This window comes from Anabas testudineus, chromosome 14, assembly GCF_900324465.2.
Source record: "Anabas testudineus chromosome 14, fAnaTes1.2, whole genome shotgun sequence".
Taxonomy (NCBI): Eukaryota; Metazoa; Chordata; class Actinopteri; order Anabantiformes; family Anabantidae; genus Anabas; species Anabas testudineus.
The window spans coordinates 18564715-18578076 of NC_046623.1; the positions used below are offsets into that span (position 1 = coordinate 18564715).

The 13362-nt window shown below is 43.4% G+C and overlaps 3 protein-coding genes across 4 annotated transcripts; 2 read left to right on the forward strand and 1 right to left on the reverse strand.

The window, feature by feature from the left end:
* The first annotated feature begins 248 nt into the window (after nt 1-248).
* Nucleotides 249-2775, forward strand: LOC113169118 (heart- and neural crest derivatives-expressed protein 1). The gene is made up of 2 exons (XM_026370280.1): nt 249-1120; nt 1824-2775. Exons 1-2 carry the CDS (start codon nt 641-643, stop codon nt 1917-1919), a joined length of 576 nt encoding a protein of 191 aa, XP_026226065.1. The 5' UTR covers nt 249-640; the 3' UTR covers nt 1920-2775.
* Nucleotides 2776-4246: 1471 nt separating this feature from the next.
* Nucleotides 4247-9886, reverse strand: sap30l (sap30-like). Its single transcript, XM_026371383.1, has 4 exons — nt 9190-9886; nt 7541-7663; nt 7238-7336; nt 4247-5912 (listed from the first exon to the last, which is right to left on the reverse strand). The coding sequence occupies exons 1-4, from the start codon at nt 9373-9375 to the stop codon at nt 5784-5786; spliced, it is 537 nt and encodes a 178-aa protein (XP_026227168.1). The 5' UTR covers nt 9376-9886; the 3' UTR covers nt 4247-5783.
* Nucleotides 9887-10005: 119 nt separating this feature from the next.
* On the forward strand, nt 10006-13126 carry LOC113169732 (tubulin alpha chain-like). 2 transcript variants are annotated; one of them, XM_026371381.1, is made up of 4 exons: nt 10006-10323; nt 11536-11758; nt 11828-11976; nt 12073-13126. In XM_026371381.1, exons 1-4 carry the CDS (start codon nt 10222-10224, stop codon nt 13051-13053), a joined length of 1455 nt encoding a protein of 484 aa, XP_026227166.1. In that variant the 5' UTR covers nt 10006-10221; the 3' UTR covers nt 13054-13126. The 2 variants fall into 2 exon arrangements, with proteins under 2 accessions (XP_026227166.1, XP_026227167.1); XM_026371382.1 differs by lacking the exon at nt 10006-10323 and adding an exon at nt 10338-10992.
* The last annotated feature ends 236 nt before the right edge of the window (nt 13127-13362 follow it).

Genomic DNA, 13362 nt, shown 5'->3' on the forward strand with positions numbered 1-13362 from the left:
CCGTGCGTAAAACCTAAACTTGGAGAAAACATTTAAACAGACAGAAAAGGTTTTTCCTTTTAGACAAGTTGGGACTCTTGAACCTTTTTACTCTCACATGAACTCGTCTGTTCAGCCTCCAATCAACTCTAACACGATATTTGCTCCTAGTGTTGTGCTTTGAGAATATGGCAGCATGGCGCATGTTACTTCAGCCTCTCCAGATTCTCCTCCCATCCTGGGCGCTTTCCTCTATTGGCTGCCTCCTTTCCACGCTGACATCCAAATCATATAAACCTGAGGGCCTCACACCTTCACCCAGGTCAAATTTCTTGGGCAAATCACAGCAGCCTCTCCGGGAAACAATCGCAAAGACGCGACTGAAGTGGAGCTCTGCACACCGTCGAGGTCTGTTCTCTGGAATTATAAACCTTTTTACGGCCTGATCCGCTTCAAGTCGCCTTCAACATGACGACGGTGCAGAAGTCGGTGGCTGCCTTCGGCTTGGCTCGTTAATGAATTCAGGGGAATACATATTTTCGTCTTGAATGAGTCCTGTTGGCTTTAGATCCCCGACAAGAGACCGTTTTGGGGCCGCAGCTGAGAGAAACCGTGGGCCACTGACAACACGGAAACGACCAAGTTTGCTAACCCGCTCAACATGAACCTCATCGGGGGCTACCAGCATCACCACCACCTGATGCACGAACCCTTCCCGTTCGTCCAGCGGTGCCACCAGGACGCGCCGTATTTCCAGAGCTGGGTGGTGAACCACGCCGAGGTGCCCTCAGACTTTCAGATCCAGGCGCCCTACCCGGCTGCGGAGCTAGGAGTTCCCGGAGGGACGCACGACGCGCGGCTGGAGGGACTCCAGGCGGGGATGGGGAAACGCAGAGCGTCAGGGCCGAAGAAGGAGCGTCGGAGGACGGAGAGCATCAACACGGCTTTCGCCGAACTGAGGGAGTGCATCCCCAACGTCCCAGCTGACACAAAACTTTCTAAAATTAAAACTTTACGCCTGGCGACCAGTTACATCGCCTACCTGATGGACGTCCTGGCCAAAGACTCCGGGGAGACGGAGGGCTTTAAGGCCGAGATTAAGAAATTTGAAAACCGGGATCTGAAAAGGAAACGGGAGCTGGTGAGTTTGTAGGAGTCGCAAAAACTTTTCTGTTGATCATAAAAACTCCAATAAAACGTTTCTAAAATTCAGGAACTTGTTCCTTTACATTTATGAGTCATTGTAGAAAAACATAGAGGTTTGGAAAATTTAAAAATGTGTTGACAATATTAGTTGTGGTGTGTATGAAGTGTGAATATTATGAATATTCTAATAATAAGAAGTTAAAATATAAACCCTGATTTACTGCTTTAAAACTAAATGTATTAAATGTTCCTTATTAAATGAACCTGATATAAAACATGATCATTGTTTTTGTGCACACACCAAACCTCATGACACAAATGATGGTTTTAAGAACTGGGAGAGTTGAATATTAAATTTCCACCTTTCTCCAGGTGTTTGTTAGTTACAGTTACAATAACTTAGACTTAATAACTTCCCTATTAGATAACATGGAAATGTTGTGTAAATCTATTAAACTATTCTACTATTTGAGCAGCCACATTATTATTTGACATATTTGATGGTAATTAAAGTTTCTGTCTGTTTGACTGAAGCTCCAAACTTTTTCTTACTGATATACAAACATCATTCGTCCTATTTTAAAATCCTCTAAACGCGTTTTTATTGTGCTGAACTTATTTACGCACCGTGAAGTCAGTGTATTTTTTATTTTGGTGTTAATCTGGTGTTTTTGCTGGTCTGGTCCCCCCCCCCGCAGACTGACGGCCTGCAGGACTCTTTAGGAGCCGAGAAGAAGGTGAAGGGCCGGACCGGGTGGCCGCAGCAGGTCTGGGCTCTGGAGCTCAACCAGTGACCCTCCCTCCTGCATCCCTCCCCCTCATCCCCAAACCTCGCCAAAGACTCTGGATTAAACCAGATTAAAACCAGATTAAAACCACTGACTGGCTGAACCTGAATGCGCCGTTATGCACGTGCAATGATGCGCAACGAGAGGACGCGACGTGACGCAGGTGGCGGCGGAGGAGACGGTGGACACACACACACATCTGACTGTAGGTGTTTGATATTTGTGGTATTTCTGCTTGTTGCTGTTTCCTCGCTCCAGTACTGGTCCAGATGTGTCTCCTCAAAATGTGTCTCAACAAAACTCAAACCGTTAAATGACAGATGGAATAAATATAATTAACAAGAAGAAGAGACAAAAGGCGCCGAGGTCCAAATCCAATTCACGTCCTTTCCTCATTTCCAGCAGCACAACGTGTCTCAGTATTTATTTAAAGTGCTGCGTGTCAGCTGGTCACTGATTTACTCTTTTTAAAATCAACCTGATCATTAAAAGTCTCTGGGAAATGATTCGTGGTGACTTTTCATTGTATTCATGATTCAGGTTCAAGTGAGCTGAACGTTTCATGAACAGTTTAGAGACGCGTTAAATAAAAAGCTGATAATGAAACAGGACTGGGTTTGTGGGAAATTCAAATCCTAAATTTAAAACCTGGTCGTGTTCAGGAGACACAGTCACCCTGAGCCCTGAGTTGATGCTTCTTATAATATAGAATATATGAACTGAATCTACCTCAAATTCATGTCACTGTCCTTTCAGAGGATTCAGTCAACAACCAACCAGAGCGAGAGAATAAAGACAACTGTTGATGGAAATGTGCATTAGATGTGAAGTTATACTTAGTTCCGAAATAAAGGAATTATTTGAAGCCAAGCTGTTTTTGTTGTTCTGTTTTCACTCTTACATTGAAACGTGAAAACGTTATTTTGGTTCTTATTTTTCTTCGTTCTTCGTTTTTTCTTTTCTCCGTTAAACGTTACGTTAAAAGAAAATTCGTTTCAGAAGTATCAGATAGTTCAGTGAAGTTAAATCATTTCTTATTTATCATTTTTAATCTCTGGGTTTTTCTCGGATTTTCTCCACTGTCATTATTTTTGACTTGTTTCTATTTTCACAGTATTCATATATTTTAATTTATTTAATTTAAGATCAGGAAATATTTTACATTTTTCAATGTCCCCAATTCTTTTTTTTGTTAAGAGCGTTCAGAACTGTCCAAAAAGTTTAAAAATAAAAATAAAGTAAAATTCAATTCAGTTAAATAAAAAACTTCTATTTAAACGTCAGTGAGAATTTATTTCTAATTAAACTTTTTCTTGTAGGAACAGATGAATTTAAAGACGTTATAATACTGTAATTACTCTTAGTGTTAAATAGAGTTAAATAGAAAAGAGTTCGTTCAACAATCGAGTTTATAATAAAATATATTAAATTAATATTTGAATGCTTGTTTACGAGGATCTACAGCGACACCTGGCGGCTGGAGGCTGTTAGTGAAACAGCACATCATCAATAAACAGAAACAAATCTTTTCTTAATCCTTAATTCACAAGTTGGATTTGTTTTCATTGTAGAGGTGGTATCATTACACGAACCCATTCCTTATAAAGTAGGAGTATCTCTTCATATTGTTATAGATTATTATTCTATACGTAGATCAGATTCTACCTGACTTGAATACTTGCTCTAAAGTGTCCAAATGTGTCGGTACTCCTCTAAGAAAGTGATTTCTCTGTCATCAGTATAACTGCGTTACTCTTAAAACAGTATTTTAAACATTACTGAATTTCATACTGTTTAAAACCTGAATGTTTGAGTCTGGTTCAGATTCTTTCTTAAAATAAATAATAAAAATTAATAATAAATAAGTTTTCTGAAGAAATGGAACATGTTCAGATGTCGTTTAAATGAATTCATGATTCGAGAACAGAACCACTTCAACAACCTAATATCTGTCTATTTACTGTTTGGACCATAAATGACATTTAAATGTATATTCTAATTTAAATATATACGTTCATTCTTCTCTGCATAAATAAATTCACGTTTTAGTCTCAAATGTTTGTTCAAACGAGAAAATATTTGTGAACTGATTTCAAACTGCAAAGGTGAAAAATATGACAAAGAAACTTTACTTACAAAGTATAGTACTCCTACAACATGTTAATGTGTATTAATGTGTAAAGCTCCGTCGTGTAGCTGCTTCATTCTTAATAACATCAGTGTGTATTAGCTGAGTGTTCGGTGATGTAACGAGATGGAAATAATCAAATAAAACAGTACTTCAGGAAATGTAATCAGCTACATGTGTTCAAATCCACACAAAGATGAGACCGTTGAGCTTCTTCCTGTACAATACGTTTATTTTCATTAGGAGCAATAAGCAGTCATATTTAAATATGTTTTTCTCTATTACAACAGCTGGGTTAATGTGGCCTATATGGTAATAAAGTTGGTGTTACCTACATGTCACTAACAAACCTACAAGCAAAAATGAAAATATAACAAATGACCCTGTCAAAAGTGGACAAACTCAGTGTGGTGGACAATTTTAAATATGTGTGAGAGGAAGTTCAAAATAATTTAGTCACCATCATAACACACAGCTGGAGATGAAGATTATGAAGAGAGGGGACAACAAAAGCCGTTTGTCGTCTGGAGGCTTCTGCAGTGCATTAAAAAATGTACATCATTAAATGAAAAGAACAAACTAACAGACAGCATCAGTGTGCACTTCTCTGGGTTTGGGCTGTTGATGAAATTAAAATAACCATTTACTGCTTCTGTGTTTCATGCACGTGTCCAGACTGTGAACAGGCCATAAAAACATCTACGACTTCACTAGTGTTTTGGTGACTCATCTGGATGAAGGGCATCAATAAGTGACACATACACAGGTTTATATTGGTCAAAGGGAGCAGTGAACGCACGCTAGTCGTCGACCACGCTTGTTGAAATCCATCCACATATCTTCAGTATCAAAGAAAGAAATGAAACAAAAGAAGAAACGCTGCTCTTAAATATTAAAAAGACGCTAAAAGTGACTCTCACCCCTCTGTCACACAGGCACACACTTCAGACAGAAGAAACAAAATCTAAATCATATATGCAAACAGACACAACTTTATACAACCTGTGGAGTTAAGGCTCAACTAAAGAGAAAGAACAAAAAGGTTAAAAATTAAAGTAGCTACCAACAACTGTGATGCACAGAGACGTGTTTACATGCAACAACTAGCAACAGGGAGGAGGGTGGGGTCGTAGCTGAATGCCGTTCGTCACCTTCGGCCTTTAAACGCATCACATCCGCTTGGAAAGATTAAAGATCCGGGCTGAGCTCATCGTCGAGAGCCAGAACCCCTCAACTAAAACTAAAATAAAACCACTTCCCTGTTTGGCACAAACGTCCCTCACGGTGGAGGTGATCAGTCAACTGGACAAAGGAAAATACCAGACTGTGTTCTGTTCTTTACTCTTAAGGCAGATAGAGAGATAGATATCGTACATTGCATTCAACCAGTTACTTGAGATTCTGTTGCTTTGTACATATGAACAAGTTACATCACAGCATGAGTCCTGGTCCTGGACAGTCTTTAGGGACCTGGCTTTTATGAAGGAAAGAAGACAGATCATGTGCAGAGACAAAAACTGGACTTGTCCCAGCCCGGACTCTCCACATCTGTCCTTGGAGGACGACAATCGTTCAGGTTCTGGTCTGACTGGAGCAGTGACAGGGCTGCAGGAGAAGCTATTGTTAGTGGTGTCAAACCAGAGTTTGCAGTTCGCTGCTGCTGCACATGATGCTTGTTGCCGCTGTTCGTCACTGTGGTTATGAGTTAACGGTGGATTTTGTTGTAGCTACTGTTGTGATGTTTAGTCCAGCGGTTTGCCGCCGTCCCCTTTCTGGTCCAAGCGGCTCTTGCTGCTCTTCACCATGTAAATGAAGTAGGTCAATGTCTCCTTCTCGTTCACGGGGATATTCCTGAAGTGACGACTCACAGTCTGCGGAGGAACAGAAGGAGAAAAGAGAAACTTAGAGTAGAGTTCAGTGTTTTAGGGCCTGGTCTTCAGTCCTTTTTCCTCATAATGACTCTTATTAAAGTGTCTGTGGTGCTGAAGAGGATACTGAAAACGTACAGAGGACGTTTTCAAATCAGATTATGAAACAACAACCGTGTAGGAATCAAGTGTTTTATTCAAAGATGGAGCCCCACCTGCGCTGCCTTTCCACCTTTACAGGTGCCCCACACACCAACACACTGTTTCAATCTATCATCTATCACTTCTCAAAGTACGTGTTGCCTCTGTTCACCAGCAGTTTCCAAACCCTCCCCCCCAGCTGATCCCATACTATCAGGTTTACACTACACAAACTATCTGAATCACCAGTTCGATGCACTTTTAACAGCCAAAGACAAACAGCTGAAATCATTCAAAGAATTTACAAAGACACACAAACAAGTGAATATTTTCCAGGAGGAGTAATCAGGTCTTAACTGAAGCCTGACTAATGGCGGTTCAGACTGAAAAAGCAAAGCGAAGGAGAAGAAACCACCCTCTGTTCCACCTCTCCTCGCGCTGCTTGGCAGCCACTGATTCTCCAGAACACGGGAACAGCTGTAACTAGTTGTGGGGCTGTTGACTGGTGCTTTATAAATGATGTGGGAAGCTTGTTAATAGGAGAGGCTGGACCTGACTAAAGCCTGGGGAAACATTCAACTTACAGCCCAGTTTTGTTTTAGTCGCTCCGCTCACATCCGACCCCGTACAGGGGGTATTTGTGAGGACGAGGCTCGAGCCAGCTGCATGAAGTCCACCTGTTGATGTGGCAAATTAGTCTAACAACGTCCCCGTGACCAATTACTGTTGAATCGGACCAGCAACACTATGTATATCACAGTAATACGAGGGCTGAGAAGAAAGAGCCTACGAACACCTAATGAGGGGAGTTCAGTGGAGCTTCTAGAAAGCTTACGTTTGTTTTCAGTGCTGAACCATCCAGTTCTTACACATATGCAGGAACTAAAGCACCACAGGGGTCAACCTTAAGAATCAAACGTCTCTTAGTGAATTGATGTTCGTGTTTTTATTCACCAAACCAACCGATAACCAGCCAACGGGGTCGTGTTCACCTCTTTGTATTTATGCTGACATGACTCAACACGTTCTTCTAAAAATCAAAGACATGCGGGAAAAAAACTGAAAGCTAAAACAACAGTCTGCTGGGTTTTATGGTTGTTAATTAAAAATGTATTCATGCAACTAATAAGCAAATAAAGCTTTTATTCTCTCGTGGCTCATCAAGTTTCTGTGTACACGCCTCGTACCTCTGCCAGCTGGGCCTTGTTGAGGCCGGGTCTGGTCTGGAGCTTGTAGTGTCGCTTGTAGCGTCTCAATGTGTTCACCTGCAGCTGGAAAAGGTCGACCTGAGAACACGAGCACAGATTCAGACGATGAGTCATGAGAGATGATCACTTCTTAACACACGTCACTAAAGACTCCAGAGGAGGAAATGTGAAAGACTTCTGAAGGATTAAAGTCATTGAAAACTTAACACAGGCTGAATATTCATTTACTCTTCAAATTTAGCTTTTTGTTAACATGACATATGCGTTTATATTGTCCGGTACCTCAGGAACCTCCACATCGTGATCCGGAGATTCACCTCCATCGTCACTGGTCTTCCTCTTCCTCTTGTTACGGACACTCTGGATGAAGTTCTTATGAAAATCACAGATGTAGAGGTGTCGCACCTAGAAAGGCATTAACAAGCATTGAAGAAACAGCCTCCCACAGCCATGTACATTTACATTTAGTCATTTATTAGACGCTTTTATCCAAAGCAACTCACAAGGTACAAGGCAGGGTACGTGTAAGGAGGTCTTGTCTAAGGACCCCTACTGGAGGTAGACTACAGCTGGGATTTAAACCAGACGATTGCACCACTACACTCTTAAATGTACTCTTTAGTTTAGTGGTTTCAAAGACACATTTCTATAGGCGGAAAAGGGCTGAACACTAATTACAGAAGCTTTATAAAAGTGATATTTCAACAATCGAAGCTCTTGGTCTTGTTAATTTCATGTCTCAGCTGAATCTCTACAGTTCAACATCCGTTCTGTCCTGCTGTGAACTCAAAGGAAAGTCATTTCTCACAACGTGTGAGTTATCACATGAGTCCCAGCACGTCTAGAAAAACTTGAACAACAACCACAACAACGCTCACTAACAACTACGCCACTGATCCCTCAGGCTGCTCTGCTTGGATCGCTCATGCTGTAGAATACAAGATAGTTCAAATCTGGAACAATATACAACTTTAAGTCCAGAGAAATGCTTTTAATGTAAAGATGGGGGTAAAAACAGCCACCGCTGTATCAAACTATTTTAAAAAGTTTATCTGAAGACAGTGTAAGACTGAAACCTTCTGAATTAGTCAGGTGAACTGGACAGCTTCCAAGTTTCAGCCATTTTAATCCATAATCCCAGTTTTTGTTACGATGTCATTACAACTTGACAAACAGAAGGTTTTACACTAAATATCTGACAAGCTCCAACTGCTGAGGCCTCATTAACTCTAGAATAAATCAGATAAAGACTGTGGATGAGAGCTTTTTACAAAACGACCTAAGAACAGGACGAATGGCTGAAAACAGAAAATATGAACAGCTGTAGCTGGCAGAGCTACGATCACAGCTGTACATGTGACATACATACGATCATGTGCTTTAATCTCCAAACAGGAAATCTGTCTTTACGTGAGTTAAATGTCCAACATGAAGCGTTTTATCTCATTAACACCGTGTCCTGAGACACACACTAAACTGTGCAGGTGACAAAATGCAGTTCCAGAGAGAGTAAAGTCATTTCCAGCTAACGTGTCACTTAGAAACGAGGCAGGATCCCGAACCGGAGAACCGGACAGGACCGGCGCTCACCCGGTTCCCTGGAAACAGCCATTTTCTAACGAGCAGCGGAGGCGTGTTGGAGGAAACTGCTGTCTGCTGTGGACGTGCCTGTTCTCCTGCTCGTGTCCAGGCAGCTGGCACGGCCGACACCTGCTACTTACAGGGGCTGAGCTCGGATCACCGCCACGGCACCAGCAGCAGCACGCTTTTGTTTATTCGCCGTTACTGAAGCTAACATGCTAACTAGCATTAGCTGACAGCTGGAGAGTGAAAAGTTCCTGAACAGCTAACTTCAGCGACCCACCAAACCCCAAACACCCCCTCGATGATTTATGCTTCACAACAGAACCGCGTGTTCGAGCTCCACTTACACTTTTGTCGATGTCCAGTTTCAGTTTCTTCTGGGATATACTCTTCTGGATCCTCTTGCTGAAGGAGGCGTTTCCAGCTGACCGGCCGCAGCGCTCCCCGTCCTCGATCAGACAGCAGCTCTGACCGTAGAACGGCGGAGCGGGCGGTCCGTCGTGGCTGTCCTCCTCGGTGCTGAACCCGTTCATCGTGTTCGGTTGTTCTGCTCTTTATGCTCAAAGTAAATGGGTCCAACCCAGCGCCGGACTGTCCCCTCACTGTTACTGTTGTCCTTTTGTCAAAGACAATCCGGTAGCGCTAGCTAGCTCGGCTAAACGACTCGTTCCTGAGCTAACAGTCACTGATGTTTTCTCGTGACTCATGTAACTTACTTCGAAACACGAAAAACCTCGGTTAAAGGCACTTTCACGTAGATCTCCATCAGATTTATCTGGGAAACAGCAGCTGCTAACGTTAGCTAGATCCGCTAGCAGGACCGCAAGGCTGCCGCTAACGAACAAATTCCTATGGTCGGACCGCTGCCGTTTGTCTCGACAACAACCCACTACTTCTCGGTAAGACTCACATGTGACAACCGCCCCATGTGACTCCGGGCTAGAAGTCTTAAACTAGCTGCATCCGACGACACAACTCTGAAGAAACACGTATTTAACAGTCTGCAGCTCAACAATCGCGGCACTCTTTCACGACAGCTCGTACAAAGGAACATGCTCCGTTGCTGTGGCGGAAGTTCCCATTCTGGACCCCGATTGGCCAATTCTGCACAAAGGCGGGCCTAGCTGGCAAACCTTGCGTTTCTATTGGCTGTAAGACACGTCAATGCTGTGGCGGGTTCTTCCTGTATCACTCAGCGTCATATGTTTTCTACTGAGAGCAGGAGTTAAAGGTTCAACGGTGTTTAACTAACAGCAGAGTCTTAGATTGTAAAGACCTGGTCTGGACCAGGCTTTATACGTTGTGATGAATTCTAACAGCTGGACTACTTGTTAAATATTAAGTCTTACTCTGATCCTGCTGTTTGGGCCTGGGTGGTGATGTATAAAACAGCAGGGTCATCATCCTGTACCTCAGTCTCTCTCCTAGTTCCTCACCTGAAGCTGCTCTGTTTTCTGATGACTGTGACAGGTGATTCATCTGTGAGTCGACTTTGTTCTGTAAACTGTTTGACAACCATCTGCACACTTTTAAATAGTTGAAAATCCCCACAGACTACTGTGGAAAAGCAGGACACACATGTCAAAGGGCCTGGGATAAAACTGAGCCCCAGGTCAAAGCAGAAATATCTCACATCTAACTCTCTACATACTAATAAATACAGTAAATATTTACTCTGTCACTTTACTTACATTGATAATTGTACTTGAGTATTTTACCTTTCAGAGGGAAATGACTGTGTTTGCTGACGCATATTCTACTAATTAACTTATAGATTATTATAAATTCACTTCTTAGAAATGTGCATCCATTGAATATCGACATGTTATTGACACTTTGGACTCTTCTGCTCTAATTTCGGATCTTTAAGTTGGAAACACGACTTCCGGGTTCGGTACCAAATGTTTTGTTTATTTGTAGGAAAACACAAGCGCGCGTACACGCACGCGCACGCGCGCACACACACAGCACCATCGCTTCCGGTCAAGTGGAGATTCAAAGAGCGGAACAGTTTTATTTCAACCAATAGGAACAGGGAACATGTGACGCTGTAGCCAATCAGATCCAGCGGCTCGGGTCACAGAATATAAAAGGCCCCGCCCAGCTGAGGTCAGTTTCACTTCTTCTTTCACACTGATTCAGGAACCATGGTGAGTTTAATTAAAGTCCAGTTTACTCCTCAGAACTGTCTGGGACTTAACCAAACCTCAGCTGCACATTGACCCAGTTTGACTTTAATTCAGGTTTTGGACTGATCTGGTTCCTCAAACATTCACTAAACACTTTTTACATGTTTTGTAAATCTGCTTCTTTTTCTATGATCTTTAAATACAGCTGATTTTAGTTTGTTCCACCTTTGAACTGGAACAGTTTGTTCTCCAAAACTGCAAAAAAAGAAAAGGGCACTACGAGCAGAAAAGAGTTTTCCAAAATTCCTGTTCACAGTATCACGTGTGAGCTCTGCTGCAGTTCTTCTGTTAATTGCTTGGTCTCCTAATTGTAAAAGCCTTATGATTAACAGGTGTGCTCATTGATTACCTGTAAGGAGGGGAGTTTTTTTTAAATACTTTTATATTTAACAAAATTCAGCGAGGCCCTCGAGCCACTTCCTCATCTACATTTATCTCATGGCTGTAGTCACTTCAGGCAAAAGTTTAAGTTTGAGAAACAGCCTTTTATCTTTCCCTCCACAGCGTGAGTGTATCTCAGTGCATGTTGGTCAGGCTGGTGTCCAGATTGGTAATGCCTGCTGGGAGCTTTACTGCCTGGAACATGGGATCCAGCCTGACGGACAGATGCCCAGTGAAAAGATTGCTGGAGGGGGAGACGATTCCTTCAACACCTTCTTCAGCGAGACCGGAGCTGGAAAACATGTCCCGAGAGCTGTGTTTGTGGATCTGGAGCCTTCAGTCATCGGTAAACTCAAACACTGAACATTGTTTAATGGTGTCGGGTGTTTCTGATGATTCGCGTTAACTTTCTCAGATGAGGTGCGCACTGGGACCTACCGCCAACTCTTCCACCCGGAGCAGCTGATCACGGGCAAGGAGGATGCTGCCAACAACTACGCACGTGGACACTACACCATCGGCAAAGAGATCATTGACCTGGTGCTGGACAGGATCCGCAAACTAGTGGGTTCCTGGTGTCAGAAGGATTTATCTGATTTTAAATATCAAACTGAAGTACTTTTAGTCTTACATGTGCTCGTTGTCCCATTCTGTCCCCAGTCTGACCAGTGCACTGGTCTTCAGGGATTCCTGGTTTTCCACAGCTTCGGAGGTGGCACCGGCTCTGGCTTCACCTCTCTGCTGATGGAGCGTCTGTCTGTTGACTACGGCAAGAAGTCAAAGCTGGAGTTCTCCATCTACCCAGCTCCACAGGTTTCCACTGCTGTGGTGGAGCCTTACAACTCCATCCTGACCACCCACACCACATTGGAGCACTCGGATTGTGCCTTCATGGTGGACAACGAGGCCATCTATGACATCTGCCGTAGGAACCTTGACATCGAGCGTCCCACCTACACCAACCTGAACAGACTGATCAGTCAGATCGTGTCCTCCATCACTGCTTCTCTCCGTTTTGATGGTGCCCTCAATGTTGATCTGACAGAGTTCCAGACCAACTTGGTTCCCTATCCCCGTATCCACTTCCCTCTGGCCACCTATGCCCCCGTTATCTCTGCTGAGAAGGCCTATCATGAGCAGTTAACAGTCTCAGAAATCACCAACGCCTGCTTTGAGCCAGCCAATCAGATGGTGAAATGCGACCCTCGCCACGGAAAGTACATGGCCTGCTGCCTTCTGTATCGTGGCGACGTGGTGCCCAAAGATGTCAATGCTGCCATCGCTACTATCAAAACCAAGCGCACCATCCAGTTTGTGGACTGGTGCCCAACTGGTTTCAAGGTGGGCATCAACTACCAGCCTCCCACCGTCGTCCCTGGTGGAGACCTGGCCAAGGTGCAGAGGGCTGTGTGCATGCTGAGCAACACCACGGCCATTGCTGAAGCCTGGGCCCGGCTTGACCACAAGTTCGATCTGATGTACGCCAAGCGTGCCTTTGTTCACTGGTATGTGGGTGAGGGTATGGAGGAGGGTGAGTTCTCTGAGGCCAGAGAGGACATGGCAGCTCTGGAGAAGGATTATGAGGAGGTTGGAATTGACTCGGCTGAAGGTGAGGGGGAGGATGAAGGAGAGGAGTATTAAACAAATGTACACTTGTGTTTATGGTGCTCTGATCTATAAGTTTATATAAAATAAAGCATTTACCTGCACTATTGTTTTGATCTCTAATGAATTTATCCCACACATCAGGTGCTGCTACACTGAATCAAACAGGTGCAGGTTGTTACCAATTCTGACGGCGTGCGGCTGAAGTACGTAGGCAGTTGGCATCTTGCTGTACTCTAAACTAAATCTGTTCTCTCACTTTAGTCACTTGAGGGCAGTAGTGTTCAGGATGGTAATGTTAAAATTACCTGTGCAGGTGGAAAATACCTGACACGTTACATACAT